The sequence below is a fragment of the Nilaparvata lugens genome, chromosome 8, assembly GCF_014356525.2.
Source record: "Nilaparvata lugens isolate BPH chromosome 8, ASM1435652v1, whole genome shotgun sequence".
Taxonomy (NCBI): domain Eukaryota; kingdom Metazoa; phylum Arthropoda; class Insecta; order Hemiptera; family Delphacidae; genus Nilaparvata; species Nilaparvata lugens.
Window position 1 is genome coordinate 45262412 of NC_052511.1, and position 24070 is coordinate 45286481.

General features: G+C 34.3%; 1 protein-coding gene across 22 annotated transcripts in view; it reads right to left on the reverse strand.

Annotated features, from left to right (window-relative positions):
- The window catches only part of LOC111043394 (tropomodulin), a 141375-nt gene that overhangs the window by 31731 nt on the left and 85574 nt on the right, over positions 1–24070 (reverse strand). For 2 of the 22 annotated variants that reach the window (XM_039434902.1, XM_039434903.1), the window contains exon 1: positions 3810–3982. The exons of 18 other annotated variants lie outside the window; for them this stretch is intronic. In XM_039434902.1, the coding sequence (XP_039290836.1) occupies positions 3810–3812 (3 nt within the window). In that variant the 5' untranslated portion in view covers positions 3813–3982. Of the gene's footprint in view, positions 1–3809; positions 4015–24070 lie in introns of those variants that run through there. 2 more of the 22 variants (XM_039434901.1, XM_022328339.2) reach the window with 2 other exon arrangements.

Below are 24070 nucleotides of genomic sequence, written 5' to 3' on the forward strand. Positions count from 1 at the left end.
ATTTGGAACACAAACGCCCTATACCATGGGATATCTTCTCATGCTATCTTTTTTCTGTGGTATCATAACAAAATACACTGGTAGCAGTTGGGGAAACTTTATAGGTAGAATTTGTGAAATCATTGTTATTATGAAATTATCAAAACATAATTTTGTAAAATAAATTCTATACATTCATTGAACAACCATAGTGAGTTCTTATTGATGACTAGATCCTAGAGTCATTGTCCGTTTTTAGGGTTGTGAGTTTTTTCGATGACTAATTTCGATCGCTTACATCACAATCAACTTCAAATTTTCAACTTACTATATTATTTGCACATAGGCTACATAATATTTATTAAAATCACTTCACTTATATGGGCTACTTTTGTACAAATTAATAAAAACTTGTAAGTTGGTACCCTTTGAAAATGACCTATGGTCGAAACTAGTTGTTGAAATATTTTAACGTTTTTAATAATAAAGGGTACCGTACTACAAGTTTTTATATTGTTTTCATTAATAATATTCATTATATAGATCGAGTACTTTGCCCAAAGAATTTGACTCTCTCTTTTCCTTTTTGAGGATTATAATAGTATAAAATTGAAAATGCATAAGAAATTTGTAGTGACTTATCATGTAGCTGACTAGAGAGTGTGTTTTGGGAGTTATCACAAAGACTGTATGTCCTTTATGCGCCGACACGTGATTTCAGCTATCTATCTTGCAACGGAGGTTTTTTTTACTGAAATAACAAAATTCTAGTAAATAAAGAAGATGGAGTGAGTGGCAAAATAAGTAGAAGGGAACAATTTATAGAACTGCACATTATTGTTATTGGCTAGTGTCTAATTTCCTTTCCATTTTTGTAATGGTTGTGACTTAATAATAAGAAATATCCTGTAAATTCTGGTACCAGATGTAAATTCAAGTCATTTAATTTAGGAGGATTAATTCAAAGTGAAACCAACCACAAGCGTTTAAACCAAAAATAGAAAAAAATAACGATTTACAATCATGAAATGAATATTAATTTTACTAACTTGCAAAGCCAGCTTTTAAATCTAAAAGAAGCCTTGAAATGCAGGTGGGAATAACCAGAGAAAATGCAATATTATTCCTCGCCAGGAGGATGAGAATGGAGTTTAGTGATTTATGTAACTTGATGAATAGTACCGCATGAATATTACTCAATGCTTTCTTCAACAATATTAATAGCTCTGTCTGATTTGTGAAATTCAAATTTTGCATTTGCATTATTGTAGGCAAGAGATTCAAGTATGACCATAGAGAGCATTAGCAAGTTGAGTAACTACTTTTTTGAAGCGCCAGAAACTTAGAAATGCAAATAATGGCTTAGATGCAAGGATACCGACTAGAAGATTTCAGGTTTAGCATAATAGTTATTTCGTACAATGAATATCTGTGATAAATAGTACTAACTTATATAAGTTCAGAGCAGAATTGTTAGCTATTCAAATTAAATGGAAAAATGGCAACTATCCATTTTTTTCTGAACTTATCTATTTAAGTTAATTCAAATCAATTTTGTAGATGTACCTACTACTTCTACACATACACACACATCATAATAATTATTGGAAGTTGTCCAATCTCTGCCAAGGACAAGATAATACAAATGTAAACACATTAGACGTCATTAGAAATTCTCCTCCATGTTCTCAAAAATAATTTATACAAATAACAATACCTCAAAACAGAGTGGAATGAATAGGAGTTGAAGTTAAGTATTAAGTAGAGAAGATTTGTTTTAGACAATTGACAAAAGACAGAATTTTTCAAAGTAATACTTTTATGCTGAACAATAAAGTTCTGTGTGGAGGTCAACTATGAAAGACAAACTTCATTGAAGCTTGGACGGTAATAATTATGTTGCTGTGAAAAACTTCAAGGCTATTTAAATTGAAGATGAATAATTGCACACGTACTTAGCTGTGTGAGATGATTTTTGCATTTCAAGCTTTTACACAAATAAAACTTTGACATGATATTATGTACAAGTGTTGACTTTCAAATATATATATTCTCAAAAATAAAATTAAACTTTGATGGTCCATTTACATATAATGAAATAAATCAATCTTACAGATTTTACCTAAATTAGTTTTATATAAGATAATGTATACTGGGAATCAACAGGTTTGAGATTAGATTTAGCTAGATTTACAAAAGTTCAGTTTAGAAAAAAGTTTAAATAATTGTCTACTAGGTAACTTAATAATATTATAATTAAACAAAAATCTAAAATAATTGCTTTCAACCACCCCGAATACTTTAACCATGCTTAGGTCTTAGGTACTGAAAATATTCGGAGTGGTTGACAGTAATTAAGTAAGATTTTCGTTTAATAATTGTTAAATATCCATTAGCATTTGAATAAATAATGCAATACCTTATCTCATCTCTTTAGATCTGTATATAGGCTACTGAATCAAATATTATATTCATCATCTACAACTGGCTTTTTCTTCCATTCACCTTGAATAAGAATTAATATAGATATCTGTTATTACTAGTAATGTCACTTGTTTCCCCAAATTTTAATAAAAGTAAAATGTTTGAAATTAAGACTAAAATAAGTTGGTTATGTATTATGATGGCATGCAGCTTGGCTGAGAGATAAAATTTCATAAAACTTCTACCAGAAATCCAATAAATAAGGTGCAATTCAACATAAGTTTCACATAGGCTATATTATTTATGTTTATAAATATAATTATTTTTATTGGAGCGCCACAGTGTCATATCAATAAGATACGTCCTACAATAGGATTCATTGTTTTATTTTATCTAATATCAGTTTCAATGCCATAAGTTGTTATGTAGTAGCTAACTTATGATAACTCAATTAGGGTACAAGAAGGATAAAAAATGAATTTAATTCTTTTTATCAGATACCAGTATGTTTTCTATTACAAAATTGTATTTGGAGGATCAGTTTATCAAATAGGATCTTGTTTCTAGTTCTTTGGATAAATCTGAATAGTAGTCTAGGCTATATTTGATAATGAGGTACGATAGGGCAGTTTTTTGAGAGTTCAAATGTTATTATTATTAGAATAACTTACTGGAAAAATAAATGTAAGGGTACATTCAGTAGAACCAGACTATATTTTTAAAAGCTAGACCAGGATTTTCCCAAAACCAAAAGCCCAATTTTTAAAAATGGCAAATCAAACCAATTCACATAGGCCTACCTATTTCATTTTACATAATTTTCATAACACCAACAGTATACAGCTAATAAACATCAACTCAAGAGTGCCGTAACAACATTAATTTATTGTTAGATTTTAATTTTGATCTGGCTTTTAGAAAACGGTTGATCTGTGGAAGGACACCAAAACATCAAATTTGAACCGTAAAAAGTTTTGAATTTCTAGTTGCCTAAATAAAAATGAACAGGAATAATAACAAAGAACACTACATAATAAATAAATCTGACATTGTTTGCTATCAGTCAACGTTACGAACAAGTTGGCTTCCTAGCGAACTTAACCTAAAAATTGACAGCTCACAACTCTAATATTCATTTGGATTAAACACAACTTCATCTCGAATAGATTTATTAAGATAATGCTTTGCGATTTAAAAAATTAAACTAATAATAAAAACAACAACGAAATAAAGTATAAATATTATAAAACCGTTGAAATCCATTCAAATGCTACTAGGATGACACCAATCGATAAAGCCTTCTAGTACGGCCATAGTAAAGGTTGTGTAGATTCAGCCACAAAAACCAATGTAGTTTTGTGTTTGAATAATCAATTGCCGTATTTCAATATCGGCTAGATACTAACCATTGTGGAATGATATCCTCTAAAGAAGAACGAATTATAATCGAAAAACTACACCCACTTCGGCACAACTAGATATCACATGAACTAGCACACAAACTGACACAACCGACAACGCGAACGCACAGTGGATTGGTTGGCTGCCTGACGTAAACTAAACGGAAAACGAGTTCTCTGGTTCGGCTCCGCCGTTATGATGGAAAGTATACAGTCCCCACCATTGAAAGCACAGGCAGTCACCCCACCATGAAAATAATTATTATTGAACGTCTGTGATAAGATCTGCACGTACAGTGAAGTCTGAGAAAAGCAAGAAGGTTTTTTGAAAAGGGAAAACTGAAATGTAAAATGATGGGAAATATTCATGCTTACTCAAAAAGAGTAAGCATTTCGGCACTCCAGTTGATTTAACTTGTGACATGATTTTTACATTGATTTGAAACTTGAAATAATCTATAACACTTTAAGGCCCGGTTGCCGGTTAAATTTTAACCGTGATTAATTTCACGAGAACCAATCAGAGAAGGCGTTTTGAAAAGGCGTTATGATTGGTGCAATTAATCACGGCTAATATTTAACCGGCTGTTGTGCAACCGGCACTGAGAGGATAAAATTTAAGGATTGAAAACTATTAAGCACCGGTATAGTATCCTCATTTGAAAAAAATTGAATATTGGGAAAAAGTCTTATCTATACTGGAGTTCTATAAAAGATCGTTTAAAATAGTATAATATATAAAACCTCCACTTCCATTTCCATCCCCTCATCAATTATTATTATAACCTTTCAAGCCATATCCCTCTTGTCATCAATACCCACCAATACCCACCGGTCAATAACCACTGAAGTGACAGACCAAACGACGAATAGATCAATAGCTGTTAAGAATTGGCCATGCAAATTAGAGACATGAAACCCATCTCCTTGCACAAAATACTGATTCTTGAAAATAATTTTCTATATGAAATAGAAGCCTATATTTGTATTAAACTAATAACACTGTATCGTCTTACAGTGTCATTATCATCATCATGAAACACCTACGCGACACACTAATTTACAATGTGATTCAACCAAAAATAGCACAACTAAAAAAATATCATTCAATATCATGCATAACTACAACATGATAAACAACATAAAAAAGATACTCAATACAACATTAATCAACTAAACACGCAAAATAGTATAACAAAATACATCTCAGCTAGAATATTATGATACAAGAGATAAGAAATTTTGTTTTTTGTTTTTAATTATAGTGCTTACTTGATACAATAATAAAACTTGATAGGAGAAACACTAATCAAAACACACACAAAAAACACCAGTGACACAATATGATACGGTATTAATACAATATTATTCTCTATATCGGTACTACTCGACTCAACAATAAATTTCAATTCAATTCAATTTTTTTATTTCCACAATGAAAAAAATACAACATTAAAACACACAAATAATACAATGAAACTCAACACAAACAATAGAATAAAACTCAACACAAACAATACAATAAAACTCAACACAAACAATACAATGAAACTCAAAACAACATACCACAATCCATCCAATATAACATGGTCTCAAGCATAGATAGCTCAACACAACTAGAAAAAACACATAATTTCAAAACTTTTTCAATTCATAATCTCTTTCAATAAGTTACTCCTCTAAAATATTCTCAACCTACACACAGAGTTGATCTCTGAGTGTGAGTGATCTCTGAACACAGAGCTTGATGCTTTGCTTTCTGAACGGTGATGCTTTCGTGTGATGCTAATACGGTGATGGTTGCTTTCTGATGGAGAAAATTTTTGACTCAAGTCAAATTTGACTCTAAATTCACCTCTGAATAAACAACAAGTGGTGAGGACACTTGAATTGAACTCAATTTTTAGTAGGCCTATCTTATTCTTCCACAGGCCTACTCATGAATGACGAAGCTAATGGGATTTAAATTGGAGCGCTGTCCCAGATCTTACTACCGTACTCCATTGAGAACTCCATCTTGCTCACTATGATTTGTCATGTAGGCCTCCCCAGCACATTATCTTTGACAAAGATGATAGGTCCTTGTGAAATCTCCTATTGTTTCAGTCGATCTAAATACAAACTCTATCATAGCATAGTATTTACGAGGGTGTGCCAATAAATATCGAACTCTAATAATGGACTGCTCCGAACAATTACGTTTTGCTAGATATGCGAGTTATTCTTTAGTACAATTAAAATGAAACAGGAGAAAGAAGCTGTAGATTTAACAAAGTTGTGAGAATAGAGAATTGTATGACAATATTTCCAATTTGTTAGCAGTTTCCGAACTGTTAGTTGATAGTTCGTTTTTGAACTATTTTTAACGACACTACAGTCAAGTTTTTGAATAAAAGTTATTAAATACTAGTATTCACTTGTGTAGCGCCTTCGGAATTTTGAATCCATTTTCAACAAGTGAGAAGGCTACCAGTTTTAAATAACTTTTATTCAAGAAACTTGACTGTAGTGTCGTTAAAAATTGTTCAAAAACGAACTATTAACCAGCAGTTCGTAATGGAAAGTGAAATAAATGAATATTTCCAAGTTGAAAAAACATGTTGCTCAGAAGTTGTATGGGAATATTTTTTGGAAATAGTTTTTCTGTTTTATGGATAAAAGTGCATGAAAAAGAATGTTGGAAGTATGAAAACGACGTCAAAATCAAGTGCCTCTGTTAGTATGTTTAGCACATCACAATAGGCTAGCCTTCAACTAGGCCTCGTGTTGAATTTAGTCTGAATTATTGTGGTAACCTCTACCGCGGTTGCTCAGTGATCCAGTAGAAGAAGATAGCGGTATTGAGTACTGACCACTGACCACAAATTTCCGGGTTCGATTCTAGGCTAGTTGACGCATTTTTTCACCAATTTCCACTTCCACCAACTGAACTACAATCAGGAAATACTTTATTGGGCTATGCTAGTTTGAACTTGTTCCAAATGACTGGAGAGAAACTAATAGGGTTGTCGATCACAATAACTTAATAGGAAATAGAGAAGTACCTACCTATCATCGAATCCTAAAACCAAACTTCAGATCTCTTCTATTCTTCTTCCAATACAAGTAGAATAACTGTATTTTGAACACTGAGAATAAGATAGTGTTGAAACTTGTTTGCGTTTTGGAAGGAACAACACGGTCGTCTTTTATGAGGTGTCTAGTCCTAATCATCAAGGGCCAAGCCACATGAGGCGTTTTCCAGTCGAGTCGATAGGACAGGAAGCTCTCCGATTGACTGATCTCCCGAACGCCAACCCAATCAGCCAATCGAAGAGGATACTGACTTGTTCTAGGAAGAAGAAGAAGAAGTCCCGTTCCAGGAAGAATTCCTTCCCTGCCGACTCGTCTGAAAAACGACTTATTGGTCCTAAGACTCGTCTGAAAAACGACTTATTGGTCCTAAGACTCGTCTGAAAAACGACTTATTGGTCCTAAGACTCGTCTGAAAAACGACTTATTGGTCCTAAGACTCGTCTGAAAAACGACTATTGGTCCTAAGACTCGTCTGAAAAACGACTTATTGGTCCTAAGACTCGTCTGAAAAACGACTTATTGGTCCTAAGACTCGTCTGAAAAACGACTTATTGGTCCTAAGACTCGTCTGAAAAACGACTTATTGGTCCTAAGACTCGTCTGAAAAACGACTTATTGGTCCTAAGACTCGTCTGAAAAACGACTTATTGGTCCTAAGACTCGTCTGAAAAACGACTTATTGGTCCTAAGACTCGTCTGAAAAACGACTTATTGGTCCTAAGACTCGTCTGAAAAACGACTTATTGGTCCTAAGACTCGTCTGAAAAACGACTTATTGGTCCTAAGACTCGTCTGAAAAACGACTTATTGGTCCTAAGACTCGTCTGAAAAACGACTTATTGGTCCTAAGACTCGTCTGAAAAACGACTTATTGGTCCTAAGACTGAATACCAGGCAACATTGAGATTCAGATTGATAATGCAATAAACGGCAAAAAAATAGTATAATTCATTAATCATCATTAATAACATATTATTTTCAAGAAAAACTGCAATTTATTCTGATTATTCATTAACAAAAACCCATTCAGATAACATTTTATCTACAGACTAGTAATATTATTTAAAACATCCAATGGGAGCAATATAAATAGAGCTAATGGAACGGAGAAGTACCGGGTTCGATTCCCGGTCTGGGCGCAATTTTCGGAGAGTTTCATTCTTAAAATTTCCTACCGCTATTTTGTTCTTTGGTCAATATTTGCAGTAGCAGAAGTCCTTAGCTCTGTGTATGTAGCTTTCATTGAATATTTGAAAAAATCTGACTATTGTATTATTTGCTCTATCCAATAAATAAATGACAAATTATTATACAGTAATTGTATTCCAGTGGTTGGTTAACTGCAATTTTTTATAAAATCTTCCTTCTTTAATTTTATCTGGTCTAGAATTGAAGGATTTCTCTTAATTTGAGTAATTCTTGAACTAAATGTTTGTAGGCTCTTGAAAAATTGGAAATAGCTCATTAGCAAGTTGGTGCATGGGAGAGAGCTTATTGCATGTAAATCTCCATCAATTATCCTATATCACGTTCCTCAACATTATCGTAGCTGGCGTCTTTGAAAACAAAACGATTTCAATATAGTTCCTCCAAATATCTCAGTGAGTGATTTTATTCAAGTTACTGAAACCTGGAATAGTTAAATCTCCAACTCTCATCCTCAATTTGATCGAGAACTCATGTAAATCAATTCCAGTAAAACCAACGAAGAATTTCGTTTTGGGATGAGTCTCAATAATTATTCCAGTAAGACACCCACTCATCGCATTCAATCTGACTAGCATGATTCATTACAAACTGTCAGCATTCCTGATAGATAACTCCAAAGATTCCCGTTCAATCAATGCTGACAGCACAACGTAAATCTCACTATTGCATTCAAACCGAGATTGTGTCAGCATTCCTCATTAAAAACATCAATGCACCACATATTCGACCAATGCTGACAGTTCATAGTGAATGTGACTGTAGCTACTGCGGATGCGTTGCGTGGTCGTTTGAACAATACAAAATCCACTTGTAGCCACTACAAGATGACTTCACGTTCTCAAACAGATAATTGCGAACCGTTGGCGTTAACAAAGGTCAAGTAAGGTGAAGAATAAGAATCCGAGAAGCATTCTCAAATAAACAGCGAATCGTATTCTATGGCATCGAAGTAACTTCAATTACTATTTTAATCCATTATGGGAGATAGAATGCAATTTGATAGGTCGAAGTTATTCTCGTGGTTCTCAAGGATTACAAGGTCGTCCAGTGCTCTCAGATCTCACCTTAGCAATATGCAATAATACAATTTATATGCTGAATAGTAATATTGTTACTCTATAGTCGCTGGATGAGAACTTTACAATTCAAATTAACCTTTTTGTACGATATTTAAAAAATAAACTATTGGTCAACCTTAGTGTTATCCGCTGTAATAAGCTACAGATTACTGTATGCTTCTATGAGAGTCCACGATGTTGTAAGTTCTAGTGAAGGTGTTCAAACCACAGATTGTGATTGAATCATATTCTAATAAAGCATTTTGAACCAGATATGTCTTAATTTCTCCCAAAATTAGTATTCATGCTCTTGACAATTGGACAACTATATATTTTTACTTCAAGTACGATTATGATACTGCATCATATTTCTCCAGTGTTTGATAATTTGCACACATTAAAATATCAAACAGATTCTTCTTGGAATCCCTATTTTACCGTGAGCTCTTCTATGAGAATGACTGGATAAACAATAAAATAAAATAAATAAAAAGATACGTTCACAAAGATTAATACATTGTTCATACTGTGCATTGCTCAAGTGTAAACACACTGCAGTTATTAATGGGAATCATATTATATTTACGAGGAGAAAGTAAATTGGATAGAAGAAAAGATAGCTTCCAACAACACTCAACTAAACAAATCCAAGGAAGAGAGCACATTATTTTCTATACTGACTATCCTTTTACTATTTAACTATATTGACAATCTATTCATAATTTATTGCATCTATGATCAATGAATAGTGTTTCTATAATGCCGTGATCTATTAAGATATAGGCTTGAATGACAGTGACTCAATCATTAATAAACTCCCGTGGTAACGGATGACAGCTGAGGAAATAGAGCATATATTCAGAAGAAGAGGTAATTGAAGGAAATCTTGCGGTGTGAATTGGTTCCTTCACCCGGATAAAATAGAAGAAGGCATTGGAAGGAGAGAGATGAATAGGAAGGAAAGATGAAGAGGAAGGAGAGAGAAAGAAAAAAGAAGGAAGAGATTGAAGAGGAGGATGAGAATAGTTTCATGAAAAGATGGAAGCAGAAGAAATCAGAGGATGAGATAATTTGTATGGCTTTCCAACAGGTTGCAATTCAATATTTCCCTACGAGATCATTCACCGTTACCGTTACCATACGAGATGCCTTCCATTTTTTTGAAAACTTCCTAAGCTAAGAACTATACATTGCATAAGAGCTTATATAATCCAGGAGTCATTTGTGATTATTTATTCAATTAAAGTTCGAATATTCAGTATGTGGCATATATTAGAAATTATATTATTTTTTCTCTCATACTTTTAAATCGCAATGTACGTGATTACATTGAAATTAGTTCCTTAATCTATCATTTAATATTCGATTCATTTTACTATTTATTTTTGTTTGGTTATACTGTCTTCCATTTCGACACTCTGTAAACCTACATTAAATTTTCAATTTAAAGTAGATAAACTCAATTATTGCGATTCAATCATCATAATAGTTTAATTGTGATTTGTGAAGCTAGAATCAAGTTATTTGGATCCGTAGTTGGTTTAGTATTCTGTTGATAACAGTAATAATCAATTATCCACGGTCGTATAATTCAATATTCATGCAATTTGCGAATTACATGCTATTTATAGTTATTAGTAAATCGATGATAAATAGAAGGCTACAAGAGTAGGAAAATCCATCCAGATATCTAGTATAACCTGGTAAATGTGATATTACTTTCTAATACCCTAGCATTAGCCTAGTTTTATTTGCGATAAACCGTAACGTTAACATGATGCGTGCTTAAAGTTTCAATCTTGAAATTATTATCAATGGTATAGAAAATTATAGACTTTTTCACGGTTCTATTCAGTTTAACATAATAAGACAAAATTTATGTGAAATTTAATCTTCTTTGAGATTCGTGCAACACGACTCAACGGAAATTGATATTGGTGGAAATATTTATGAAATTGACATCCTAGTAGAGGCTCAACTGTAGAGAAATCTACCAATTTGATACAATTACCAGCAGGTAAGACAGACATCTCAAATCATTGCTGCTGGTCAGTCTAGTTTGTGAAAGTGGAGAAAAAATATATAAATCAACAGGTGTAATTTGGGTACGGTATCAATGTATTTCAAATCATTTCAAGAGTGCATTGATAATAAATTGTAAGGAAGTTTCTTATTGCAAACTAATAGTTGACTACAATACATCGATTTGGGGCTTGACTAGAGGCTCATATTACAGTTTTACATATTTTTCAGTCACCCACATCATTTTCACTTATTCAGTTTATAAGACTCTGTACAGATGAAGTGTGGGAGATCTATTTTAAAAAAGAATTTCTTTCAACTGCATGCTACAACACATACCAGGAGTAGCATGAAGCAAGAGACCATGAGACTCAGACGACAAAGGAAGTAGATATGTGTTAGATAACATTCACAAATAATTTAGAACGGTGGAGTGAAGAAAGGGCACAGCTGTAGTGCAGGAAGTAGACGAAAGGAAAGGGCCACACCCACACCAGTCTTCGTAGGCTCCTCTTCTTCATCCTTTCCCTCTTCTTCAGAGACAGGAGACACAGAAAGCCAACCGGAACTGGGAGTAAAGAGAGAGAAATAGAGTGAGAGAGAAAGAATTGGGAGAACCACTTTCGGTGTTTGATTGTGAGACATCCAAAAGCAAAAGCATATCAGTAGCCAAAGTGTTTGTTGAGAAAGACAAACTTAAAGAAACCGAGAGAGAGAATATGAGAAGTTGTGAATGAAACAGTGAAGAATAGAATAGAATGACTGCCTTTATTTTTATACCTGGGAGGGCGAAGTTAGGGCGCAGTCGGCCCTCTCTTACACTTCACCCTCCAATACAATACTAAATTATAATTTAACAAGCAATACTCAGTAAAAAAAGAAAAAAAAAGTATGAAAGGTAAAGGTAAAAAAGAGGAATGAATGATTAAGTTATGTGTGTTAGGAATGTATACCACTAAGAGATGAAAGGTTTGTGAGATTGAAGGAAAACGAATTTGAAAAAGAATAAGTCTGAAAATGAGGAGAAGAAGAAGATGAAATGTAATAACAATGTTTCAGAATGTTATAGCTTGCATGAAGAAATAGAGTGATTACGTGGGTTTTAAAGTGGAAATATTAGATGAGGTTTAACATTTTGAACATATGACAAATTCAAATTGTTCACTGATACAAGCAAAAGAGAAAAATACATTTAAATACAAGGAACTGGTGAATAAATTTTTTTTTATTATTTTACAAAGGCGACTTTCTAGAAATATTTTAAGCCTAGGTGATGATGATGAGATGAATGATAATACAATGAAGGTAGAGTTATGAATGAATAAAAATTATAGGTTATGCTATATATCCACTTGAATTGATTTTAGTCAACTTTTCAGTCCAGAAATAAATAGAAGGAATAAACAAAGTAGGATTGAAGTGATGAAAAGTCAGAAGTAGAAGGTGAAAACTCAAGTTGGAACAAAATGTAATGAAACTGATTGATTCTAATAAATAATTATTATTTGAATAAATAATCAAAGATTGTGGAGGAAATGTAGGATTGGGCATTGGATAGACTTTATGAGACAATTTAGCAGATGGGAGAAGGAAAATTGGATAGGGAGAACAAAAAAGCGATATAAGAAATAATGTAAGATATGTTTGTGGTAGAAAAAAGTGAGATGCAAAAATTGTGGAAAAGTAGAAGAAGTAACTGAGAAGGAAAATAAATAACGAGTGATAGATTGCTATGAAGATGATACGACAAGAAAGGTAAGAATCACTAAGAGTGAAGAAATGAAGATAATGAAGAAATGAAGATAAGAGTGAAGAAATGAGGAATTATTGAGAATAAGGAAAGTTTGTTAGGAGGATGAGACTAGAAGTGCATGAATTGAAGTGGAAAGAGGAAGACAGTGATGGTTCTAAAATAAGAACAATGGGACAATGGGAGGAAGTAAGAAGTAAAAGTCAGTTAGAGGTTCTAACTATATCTTTTGGCATGTGTTTCAAAGATGAAGAGAAGAGATAATTGGAAATAATATAGAAACATTAAATAAAAATATTTGAACGAAGAATATGAAGAATTCAACAAATCTGATTCGGTTGATTCAAGAATCAAAGGAAGAAAAGCACCTTACTGTTGCAGAAAGAAAGTGCAAATTATGAGAAGGAAATGCAAGTACTGCAAATCATGAAAAGAGGGAGAAGAAGAAGAAGAAGAAGAAGAAGAAGAAGAAGAAGAAAACTAAGCTTGAGGTGGCTACCACCGGAGAAAGCTGTCTTGTATGATAGCCGGTAACTGATAACAAAATACCGGTAATTAGTTGTAAAAGATACTATACTTAATGAGTGGCAGTGGCTAGCTGGTTGGACAAGTGGCAAGTTAAATAAGATAAGATTGAAGGTGAATTTAAGTTGTGACTAGTTGCCAATTCGTGTACTATTCTAGAATCGTTTCCACCTGTAAACAAGTACATAATTCTCAAACTGAATTGAACAGGTGCGAGCTATTCATTTCCAGAAAAAATGAAGGAATTAACTTATATTATGAAGTTCTGTAAATATAGAGAACCGGAAACGCTTCGTTAATTAGTCACGTCTCAGTAATTTTAAACACGGATTCAAATCTAAAAATATGACAATAACGGTGCATTATTTTTCTACTATGTATTAAACTCATTGCTGATTTTATTTATTTATTCATGTGACTTTTATCGGCGGAGAGATCCTTTTGGATGCTGCTGATAATAATTTACGTTGATTGAAAAGATTGGCTAATCTACCAATATTGTTGTAATTTGGATTAAGTTAGACCTTTTGTCATGAACCAACCCACGATCAATCTCGTCCAGTTGAACTGGATTAGAAAAAGACAAAATTCTCAAATAAAGTATAGGCTATGTATTCGTAAGTTGTAAGAGCAAAGCAGAAAGTAGAGAGACTCATGCAGTACTCTGTGAGTTACTTAGGTTTATTGGCTGATAGCTTATACAGTAGTGAGAAAAATCTGGAACATATCCACTCAGAGTACGTAACTGTAACTACAAGAGGGGAAAACATATTCAACTAAAGTTACAAATAATTGGACGGCTTTGGCAAAGTAATGAACAACGTCTCTCTTTTCTATAATATAATAATAATAATAATCATTATTGTTATTATATAACAATAATTATTGAAATGGAAAGAGGAAAATTTGAATAGGCCTACATGAGACAAGTAACTCATAAATAGAAGCTTCCAAGGAGATGGAGTTTGCTATGAATTGTGATAAAATGTGATGTGGCGGTTATGTGTTTTCAGTCTCCTAGAAAATTGTATCTCAATAACAATACCCAATTTTTATGTATTTTTTTCCAAACGACAATATAATAAGCTCAATATGGGTTCTGTTTAGAATTTATTCTACCTTCCTTAATACTCCATAAACCAAGCCCAAGTCATGAGGTATATGATCAGAAAAAATAAATCAAGAAACGAGTACATGACTGAATCCATGACTAACATTTCCTTGCAGGAACATTATACTTGAAAATACAAGTACTATAGACTAAGTGTGACTGTATCAATATATTACGAACAAGGTACTGTACATTATCTATACAGTATTTCTGTTTACAGACCGCAATAATTCTTGAAGTAAAAATGTCAGAATACACCACGTGTGTCAAATGTTTATTCCGTGGTTGACAAGGGAGTTTTTCTACGACAGTGCCTATCGATTGGGGATTTTCCAGACTAGGGCGTCTGGCGCCGCTTTTTACATCTAATCAATAGACAGACCACTATGTGGTGGAAATAGAACAGAGTTTTGGCTTGGGAATAGAGAGCCTCATTGTCAACATGAAACCATGACACTAGTCGATTCAGTTACTGCGCTATCGTTATGTCTCAATTAAAAGGGAATAGAGTCGGGTTCATTTTTAATGTACTGTTTTGCAATAACCTACTATACCATTTAATAACTAACCTACTATTCTACTATAATTTGGTAATAAGTAATCGTTATATGAATTGATAAATATGTGGACTAAAATTCACATTGGATAAGCCACATTTAAAATTTCTCACAGAACGTACGGGCTAACTATTTTCATAAAAAGTATTCAATGAATCTTGGGTTGAGTTTATTTCGACTACTTTATCGGATACAAAATATTGAATGAAAAAGACTAAGAAATTGTCAAAAAACCACAGATTTATTGATACTTAGAAAGACCGGTTTCGGTTTGCAATATTGACAATTTCTTAGTCTTTTTCATTCAATATGAATAATTACCATAATATCAACTTCTCAATTACACAAAAAATGGATACAAAATACCTTAGGATTTCAACCCATTTCATGGCAAACTAGAAAATCAGTAGGAACGGTTTGACAATGATTATGTCTCTATTATTTTATATTTATCTATCTTCAACTATTCGATACTCTCTCTCTCTTTCATTGAGTTGGATGTGCTCGTTGTGAATAAACTATGGAGAAAAACTGTGGAACCCACGTACCGTATACCATGAGAATAATTCACATTGTCAATGGTGAGATAATATTAAGGAAAAGAGTATAACTCTAAAAGCAGAGTAGGCCTATAACTCTGATGTGTATAAAGAAAAAGCAACACTTTTATTTGATTAAACGGAGACGTTATCCCAGCTTTTTTACAAAGTAAACTTCAACTAGCTACGATTCAAATAAGTTTGCCAAAGTAGTATGTAGCTATTCTAGATTAGCTAAAGAGCTCTAGTGTGCTAAAGATACTCTACAGTACGCTACTATACAGTAGCTTAGTACGCTTTATAACTCTAAAAAAGTAGGCATATAACTCTCCAAACAGAGTATAACTCTGATGTGTAAAAAGAAAAAGCAACAACTTTATTTGATTAAAAAGAGACGTTATCCAAGCTTCTTTTCAAAGTAAGCTTGAACTACGATTGAGATGAGTTTTGTCAAGGAAGTATTTAGCTAGTGGAGAGAGGGTATGCCAATGGATTTGAGAATGAACACCATAGAATGTAATCAAACTCATCAAGATATTTTATTGCTGATGAAACATTACTACTCAACAATCACAGTTGCTTGGGAAAGCTTATAGTTATAGTGCAATTTGCAACTTGGGATTGAAAACAGTTTAAAAGTCGTGTAAGATAGTTGGAACACCAGAGAACAGATAACAGAGAAGAAACACGTGTGCACTCCAATTTGTTGTTGGTAATAGGAAACTGAACACTGAAGATGTGGAAGGAAAAGAAGAAGAAGAAGAAGAGGAGGAGGAGGATGATGATGATGAGGAGGAGGTGGAGAAGAAGGAGCAGATCACATCACAGCATAGTATAGCAAGCGGCAATGGGTCAAGGACTGGAAGGCGCAACAGAGGTACATCTAGCCTCTAGTGCAGAAGCGCGCATTACTATAGTGCAATTTACATGCGAACCAGTGTACCCAACTCCACTGGCCTAACCTAACCTAACTGCCGGCATGACCTCCATTTGATGGCGGCACAATTCACATCACACTGTCAGCAATCTATGAACAGCAAGCACCAAGCACCTATCCACGAGCAACGCTGACTGGATCCTACTAAAAACACGACAAACCAAACTGTCTGCATTAGTTGAACGGGAAGAGTTGATTTCATAAATGAGCCATGCTGACAGTTTTTAGTGAATCTGACTGTCGGCACGACAAACAGAAATCAAATACAAACGACTGTTTTCAAACAACACTGCTGGCTGCTCTCACAGCTCACAGGCCTATCCCCTATCAACAACACATTCTCACACTCTCTTTCTCAACAAATTTCTCTCGCTCTAGCTTCAACGAATCCTCTAGCTCTCTCTGTCGAGTTGTGTCTGAGTTCACAATAAATTGGTTGATAGTGGAATGTGCTTTCCGTAGTAGGCTAAAAGGCTAGTAGGCTGGTGCACTGGTCTCGACTTTTATAGTAAATTGGATGCAAAGCACCAGGTATTCTTGTCAACTCAGGCACATATTTACTTGGTGAATAAAAGAATTTGTAATCATTCCTAACTGCGATGAATTACTTTCATAAATATTATTGACTGCACATTGTTGTGTGCAACATCAAAACATGTGGAGTGATCCGTGGTCTAGTGGATAGAGTGCTTGCGTAGCAGCATATAGATCTCGGGTTCAAACCCTCTCATTACCAAACGTTTTTTAACCAGATCACTCCCTTGGATGGCCACGTTAAATTGTCGGTTCCGGCTGAAATATGACAGTCGTAAGGCCCATTGACGGCTTGAATATTCAGGTAAGGTGGGACCTTCCCGCAAGGGACTCCCCACTAACAAAAGCCATACGAATTTACTTTTTACCGTGTATTGATTTGTAATCTCTACTGTTCGAGAATAATCCACGATTTGAATAATGGTACGGTTCAGTGATGCTAGGTGTTTTGAAAAGTTTAATCCGTAGTAAATGTCCAGTTCGAAATTGAGAGAGTAGAAGAGTTTTAATGCGGCCATTGGGACAAATTGTTTTTCAAATCGATTGTAGTATTTTCTCAACAGGAAACACTAGGAAGATCTCTGCCCTCACCTCTCTCCACTTTGAATTTTATTTTTCAGGTTTTTTCAAGTAAAAAATAAAAAAATGAAACATATTCTTGAGGTTTGTGTTTTTTTTTAAATTCAATCAAATTCCAGAGGAAACAGTAATAAATTAAATAATGCTATTCATCAATCTGCTACATTCACTTCAGACTTGGTTGAATGGGAAACATAGATTTTATTATCTAGGGGTGGGAAGGGGTTATCTTGGGTTTCTAGGGGGTGGCATAGGGATAGGGGGGAGGAATGTAGTTCCTTTCTTAGTGGTGGGGGGGGGTGAGGTGTCTTCATTATTAAATGTCAACAAGCTTAACCAATCTATGCAAGTACTGTAAAATATATATGCCTATTCCTACCTTAGACTCATTCTCGCACACAGGAAGTAAGCGGCAGTAATGCCTCTGCGAGAGTATATATTTTTCTTATTATATTACTGGTATATCTGCTGACATTATCTTACTTTTATTGTCAAGTGTATTATTATTTTATGCTACCACTGAAAGTGCTTGTAAGATTTATGAAATAAAGAACGTTGAATTGAATTGAATTAAATAGATGAGGAATGCTGATACTTACAATTTGAAGTAAGTTTGAAGATAGGAAACCATTTTCGAATGTGGATTTCCTCAGCGCAATAATCAACTTATTTTGGATACTGTATTCTGAGTCCTAAAGAAAAGTTTATTTAAGTTCACCAATGCATTTTTCTCGCTAATCCAACTTATTACATGCTACTTTATTTCATTCCTAATTTTTAAATCTCAACTTTCTATGTAAACTTTCTTCGTCTCTCCTACTTCATAAAAACCGGACTGTACAACAGTAATGAACATATTTTCCTTTTAATCCAAGATATTCTCTGTCTTCATGAAAACTCAGCTTCCCTTCTTTGTCAGTTACTAAATTCATATTACACTAATAATAAGTAATGCATCTCGTTTTAGACTTTTTCTACTGAACTAGCTGCCAATAAAAATTGTAATTGCAAATCTTCTTTTCATTTGCGTTCAATTAAACTCTATTGACTTCTCTGCCATTTTCTCCTCACCTCCCTTCTCTCTGAGTTTATTCTTTTTCTACATCTCTATCTACAAGTTTCCGATATTAATTTCCCTAACAATCCCAACTTTTTCATCTACTGTATTTAAATCTTCATCAATTCTACAGACTTCTCCATTAACTACTTCCATCTGTTGTCTTCATCAATCTCCTTTATTTTTTATATCTACTTCTTTCTTTTGCTTTATTTTTCTTAATTTCCTTTATTTTTATATCTACTTCTTTCTTTTGCAAACATTTATCTCTAAATTGCTTCCTCCTGCTTCTCAACTGTACTTTTACAATACTCTCTTCCTCAGCCTCAGCCATCACTCTCTCACTCTCCTGCTCGCGACCCTTCTGTCCTAATAATAATTGGATTGGACAGTGCTCACAGCAGATGGTCACTACTCTGCCAATAGACCGGGCTAATTATATGCGCTTTCGTTTGCTTGCCTGCTTGCTTGCACCTCTTCCCCAATTTCTCTTCCAATCTGTCTTCCTCACACATTCTCTTTCCTTCACTCACTCTTGTTCACTATCACAAACCTTATTTCTCTACACTCACTCCTCCTCACTCTCACAAACCTTCTATTCCTTCTCTCTCATCCTCCTCATTCTATCTCTTCTTTCCCCTGGCGAATCTTCAGCTACTTAATCTGAACGGAACGGAACCGGAACTTAAACCAGAGACTGAATTCAACACACGACGACCACAACCTGAATAATATTCGAACCGATTGTCTGCCAATTCAAGTCGCAGCCACTTAGCAAACACGTTTCTCATTATGCCTGTGGCTGGTCAGTTTAGCTTAACATCTGTGGAAAGTATTTACTTTCCCAAATTTGGCAGTTTTTGCACTGGACTTGATTTCTGTCGAACTCTGGAGTCTTTCTATTGCAAATCATTGTTTTTCTCCACATCTTGCTATTTTGCAAGATTATTCTTGATCTATAATGAAGAAATAGAATTTTAATAGACTATATTAATAGATGATTTTTCAGAAATTCGGATATGTATAGCTCAAGTTCATTAATCCTGATGTATAAATTTATTTACTGATGCAATCATATGCAACAGCAGTTGAAGTTCACTGGAAGATGCATCAAGAGAGTACCACCGAAATAAGCTTCTCTTTCAATTACAAAAATCCGGGTTAGGATACATGACATATTTTGAACAGAGTTTACCACATCAATTACATTGAAAAAATCAAGTATTCAATTTTTTACAGTGGGAATGTTATTGTTTGTTTTTTTTTTTTGTTACAACCAGGAACACCAATCGTGAAGGAAATCCTCATCCAAATCTGTTTTTAAATTTCAGAACTCTCAGAATAGGATATTTTCTATATAAGCATTGGAAAAAAATGAATTAACAAACACACAAGTTGTGGTTTTCTCAAATGGATAGGAATCAGGCAGCTAGTAGTATAGAGAATATGGTGGCTCTAGAAAGTCAACTCAAGTTAGTAAAGTTAAAAGTTAATAGTCAGAAGTGCCTTGAAGGCAGAATTTCACAACAGAGTAGTAGCCCCGAGAAGTAGAAGGGAGATCAAAGCAAAGGAGAAGAAAGAGAAAGGAGGATATACGAGGACCAGTGAGAGAAAAAATCGAGATAAATAGACGAGTGTGTGTAGGCCTACTGACACAAATGGTGAACACTATCCATTATCCATTTCGATCATCCATTACTATTACAGCAATTACTGGGGGCGCGAACACTTCAGATTACACTCGCAGATCTAGTGAGGTCCACGTTATTATAATGGCAGTGGATAAAGATAGAAAAATAGCGATGCCGATTCTCTGCATTAATTAATTATATTTTTACACTTTCAAAAACATAATTGGCATCGTTGTGAACCTAGAAAAGGATAGTACCACCGCTTTTGTCGAATGATAGACAAGGATAGCAAAACCAAAGTTGATCAAATACTGTCATTATAACGTGGACCTCACTATAGTGACATAGTGACAACGTCGTAGCTTGTCTGTTAATAGTTCTACTCTTTGGTATTTGCGTCAGATAGAATTCCGACCTGTGTTACAGTTTGATTACAAATTGGGATTAATTACCCCTGTTTGTCTCCACTGCTCACAAATTATTTCTGGAGTAACCAACTCACTCATAGCTCTTTTATTCTTCAACAAGTTCTCAATAGACTATCATTCACCATACTTTCCGTTCTTGGGTCCTGATTTATCAAAGATTGAAAGTACTTAATACAAAAAAGGGTTCCTTTGTATTTTGTATTTGTATTTCAATTTATTTATTTCGGTCATAAAAGAGGCTAGTACGAGTAGTATGACATCGAATTCAATAATTGTATGATATTATTCTGTATTGTGAGTAGAATGATGAGTTTCGAAACTCAACTAAGAACTGAATCCAGCCTCAGTTCAAGGACACGAAACAAATTAAAAAAATCATTCCATGTTAAGATTGCTGTAAAGGGACTTATGAGAGATGGACACACTGACCATACTGCACAGTGCTGAGCTAATAATAGAGTACAGCTTCTAATACAGAAACAACCAAGAATTTCCAACCTTCAGCTGCAAAAAAAGATAGAAGAAAAACGAAAACAAAATATTGCAGTCGACTCAATTCTTGGTTCTGAGAAAGCATTCTTCTCTTTATCCTTCAGCTTCTAGTACTCAAGTGCACCTAATCACGCAAATTGTATGGCACCTGGATACCTAAACCTGATGATGCTATAATGTTTATTTCGCAAAATCACCACAGCCCGGCGCCACTATCAATTTTCGCTAATCATAGATTGCAAGTTCCAAGTTCCAAGTGCCTTCAGACACACGGCATCGTTTAAGTATAGTAAGGTGATATTTATTGTTTTTAGATATGATAGATGAAGTCAGTCTCATTTAATGCCATAGGTTACAATATATTAGTCAAAATTTCACTGTAAAGAAATATAGACGATTGCAATAAAAACGAAAAATTGAAGAACAAAAGTATGAATCTACATCAGCGTCCCAAGTGAAACGAAACAATGAAATATTCACTACTGACCCTTCAGATAACGAGGGATCCACTGTAGAACTGTAGTTCTCACCCTTTCCCATCCCATACTTGCGGGCTGCTACAATTTTATATTGTAGTGGTGCGGGGGGTACGTGCTTAGTCTTTTTATAGAGAGGCTGACTTCCGTAATATTTTTATCATTATCACTAATCTCTGATCTCCTCTTCTATCCCACACCTTTACGGTCAAATGCGGTTCCTTTTCTCTCTCCTTTACGGTCAAGTGTTGAAGGGACGGTATCCTCGATACCTTTTCTGAGAATGCACACTCTAAAGGTCTAAACTCTTCATGTGAAAATATTACAGTAGGCTAATACCTCAACATTCGCATATTTCATCATATTTATTTGCTCAATATTATTGTAAAACTGGAGTGGCCGTAGTCTAGTGGATCAGTGGATCAGATGCTGGCTTTATGATTCAGAGGCCCGGGTTCAAATCCCGGTCCGGGCAAGATATTTATCTCGGGCCACTCCGGTGTTTCGGATGGACATGTTAAGCCGTCGGTCCCGGCTGCCTAAAAAGCAGTCGTTAGGTCATGTCAGAGGCCTGAAATTGATCAGCTGCGACCTGAAAACTCTGACACCAGACCTGAACCAGCCAGGTCCTCGATATTATTATTATTATTATTATTATTATTATTATTAGCCGTCAAGCTCCCAGATGGAAGACGCTGAGCAAAATTTGGTTCATTTTTTGTTTTCTTGTTCTTTTATCAATCACCAGTTTTTCATTTTCAGTGAGAACTCCGCTTTCCTTGCTTCACTCCATTTTGTTCCCACTCTGGCACAGTCATCTCTGGTTTAACTTCCCATTTTTCAACCTTTCTCTGAAACTGTTCCTGTTGTATTTTCATCATTGTTAATGTTAGCAAGTATTAAGTCTTTCTTGACGTTTTTCATCCATGCACCTCCATTACTAAGGGTTGCTACTATGTTACTATTCTTTTTGTAAGTCTGTGATCTGAAGCCTCATTATGTGACCATAAATTTAAGGCGCCTTTTCCTGATGTCTGCTTCTATGTTAGAGTATTCTTCAACTTTGGCTGTTTTCTGTAGTCTATAACCTCTTCGGTCTTTCTTGGTCCAAGTATTTTTCTAATTATCTTCCTTTCTTCTTTTTTCAATTTTCAGTATCTGTTTTTCTGCTAAGTGTTAGGGTCTCGCTGGCATACAACATTGTTGGCTTGATTACTGCGTTATAATGTTTGATTTTGGTATTGATAGACATACATCTCTTATTATAAATATATTGCACTAGCCCTAGGCCTTTACGAGCTTTCTGTATCCTTTCATTTGTGCATGTTTTTCTGATATAATTTCCCAATATTTAAAGTATGGTACCTTCTTAATTGTTCCATATTTTGTTTAAAAATAAAAATATTATTATTATTAATATTATTGTAAAACTCTTCAGTCTGTATATGATTCATCATGCTATATTACTCTTACTGGTAATATTTATATTTAACGCTTACAAGTAAGTTGTATTTTGTTTTGTTAAACTCATGAATAAAGGAATCTGAATCTGAATTCCATCAATATGTTGAGCCTGTTGTGCCTTTCCACATGTCAAGCATTTGTACACAAGGTGATAGATAAATAAACTAGAGACCTTCTGGGTTGAAGAACTCGCCCATGAACTCTTGTATTGATCTCTGATATCCGTAACTTGTAATTATACTGAGTTGGTGAGAATTATTATGGAAAAAGCTAAATATATATTTCACAGTAGTAGGTTCTATGAGAATCCTATTCCCATGGAAAAAAAAACTTTCTGTCGCTTCAGAACTTTTGTCCACCATCTTGGATCCGTTATATGGATCCAACAGCTTCATTTTTTCAAATGGGAAGGTGGTCATGTGATACGTGATTCCGATACAGAGTTTCAAAGCAAAATTAATGGCGAAACCCGCACATCGATATCTCAAATCGTTTCAATGATCTCAACATTTGAAGGTACTAATGAATGATACAGAAAGGAAATGAATGAGTACGGTACCTATACATTGAATAATCAAGTGTTATTGAACACCAAAATACCTAGAATACCTAAAATGTATTCTAGGTACATTGGTGAACACTAATAACAAATTTTACACTACTCAAACTTTAACACTTTGAACAAAAAAAATTGTCATAGCAACAGCTATCACCAGTATTATTAATAACGTGTATGTTACAGACAGGCAGACAGACGTTAACGGAAGCGAGAACTTATAAAACTTATAGAACTTATAAATTATTGTTGTGTATTATTCAGCTG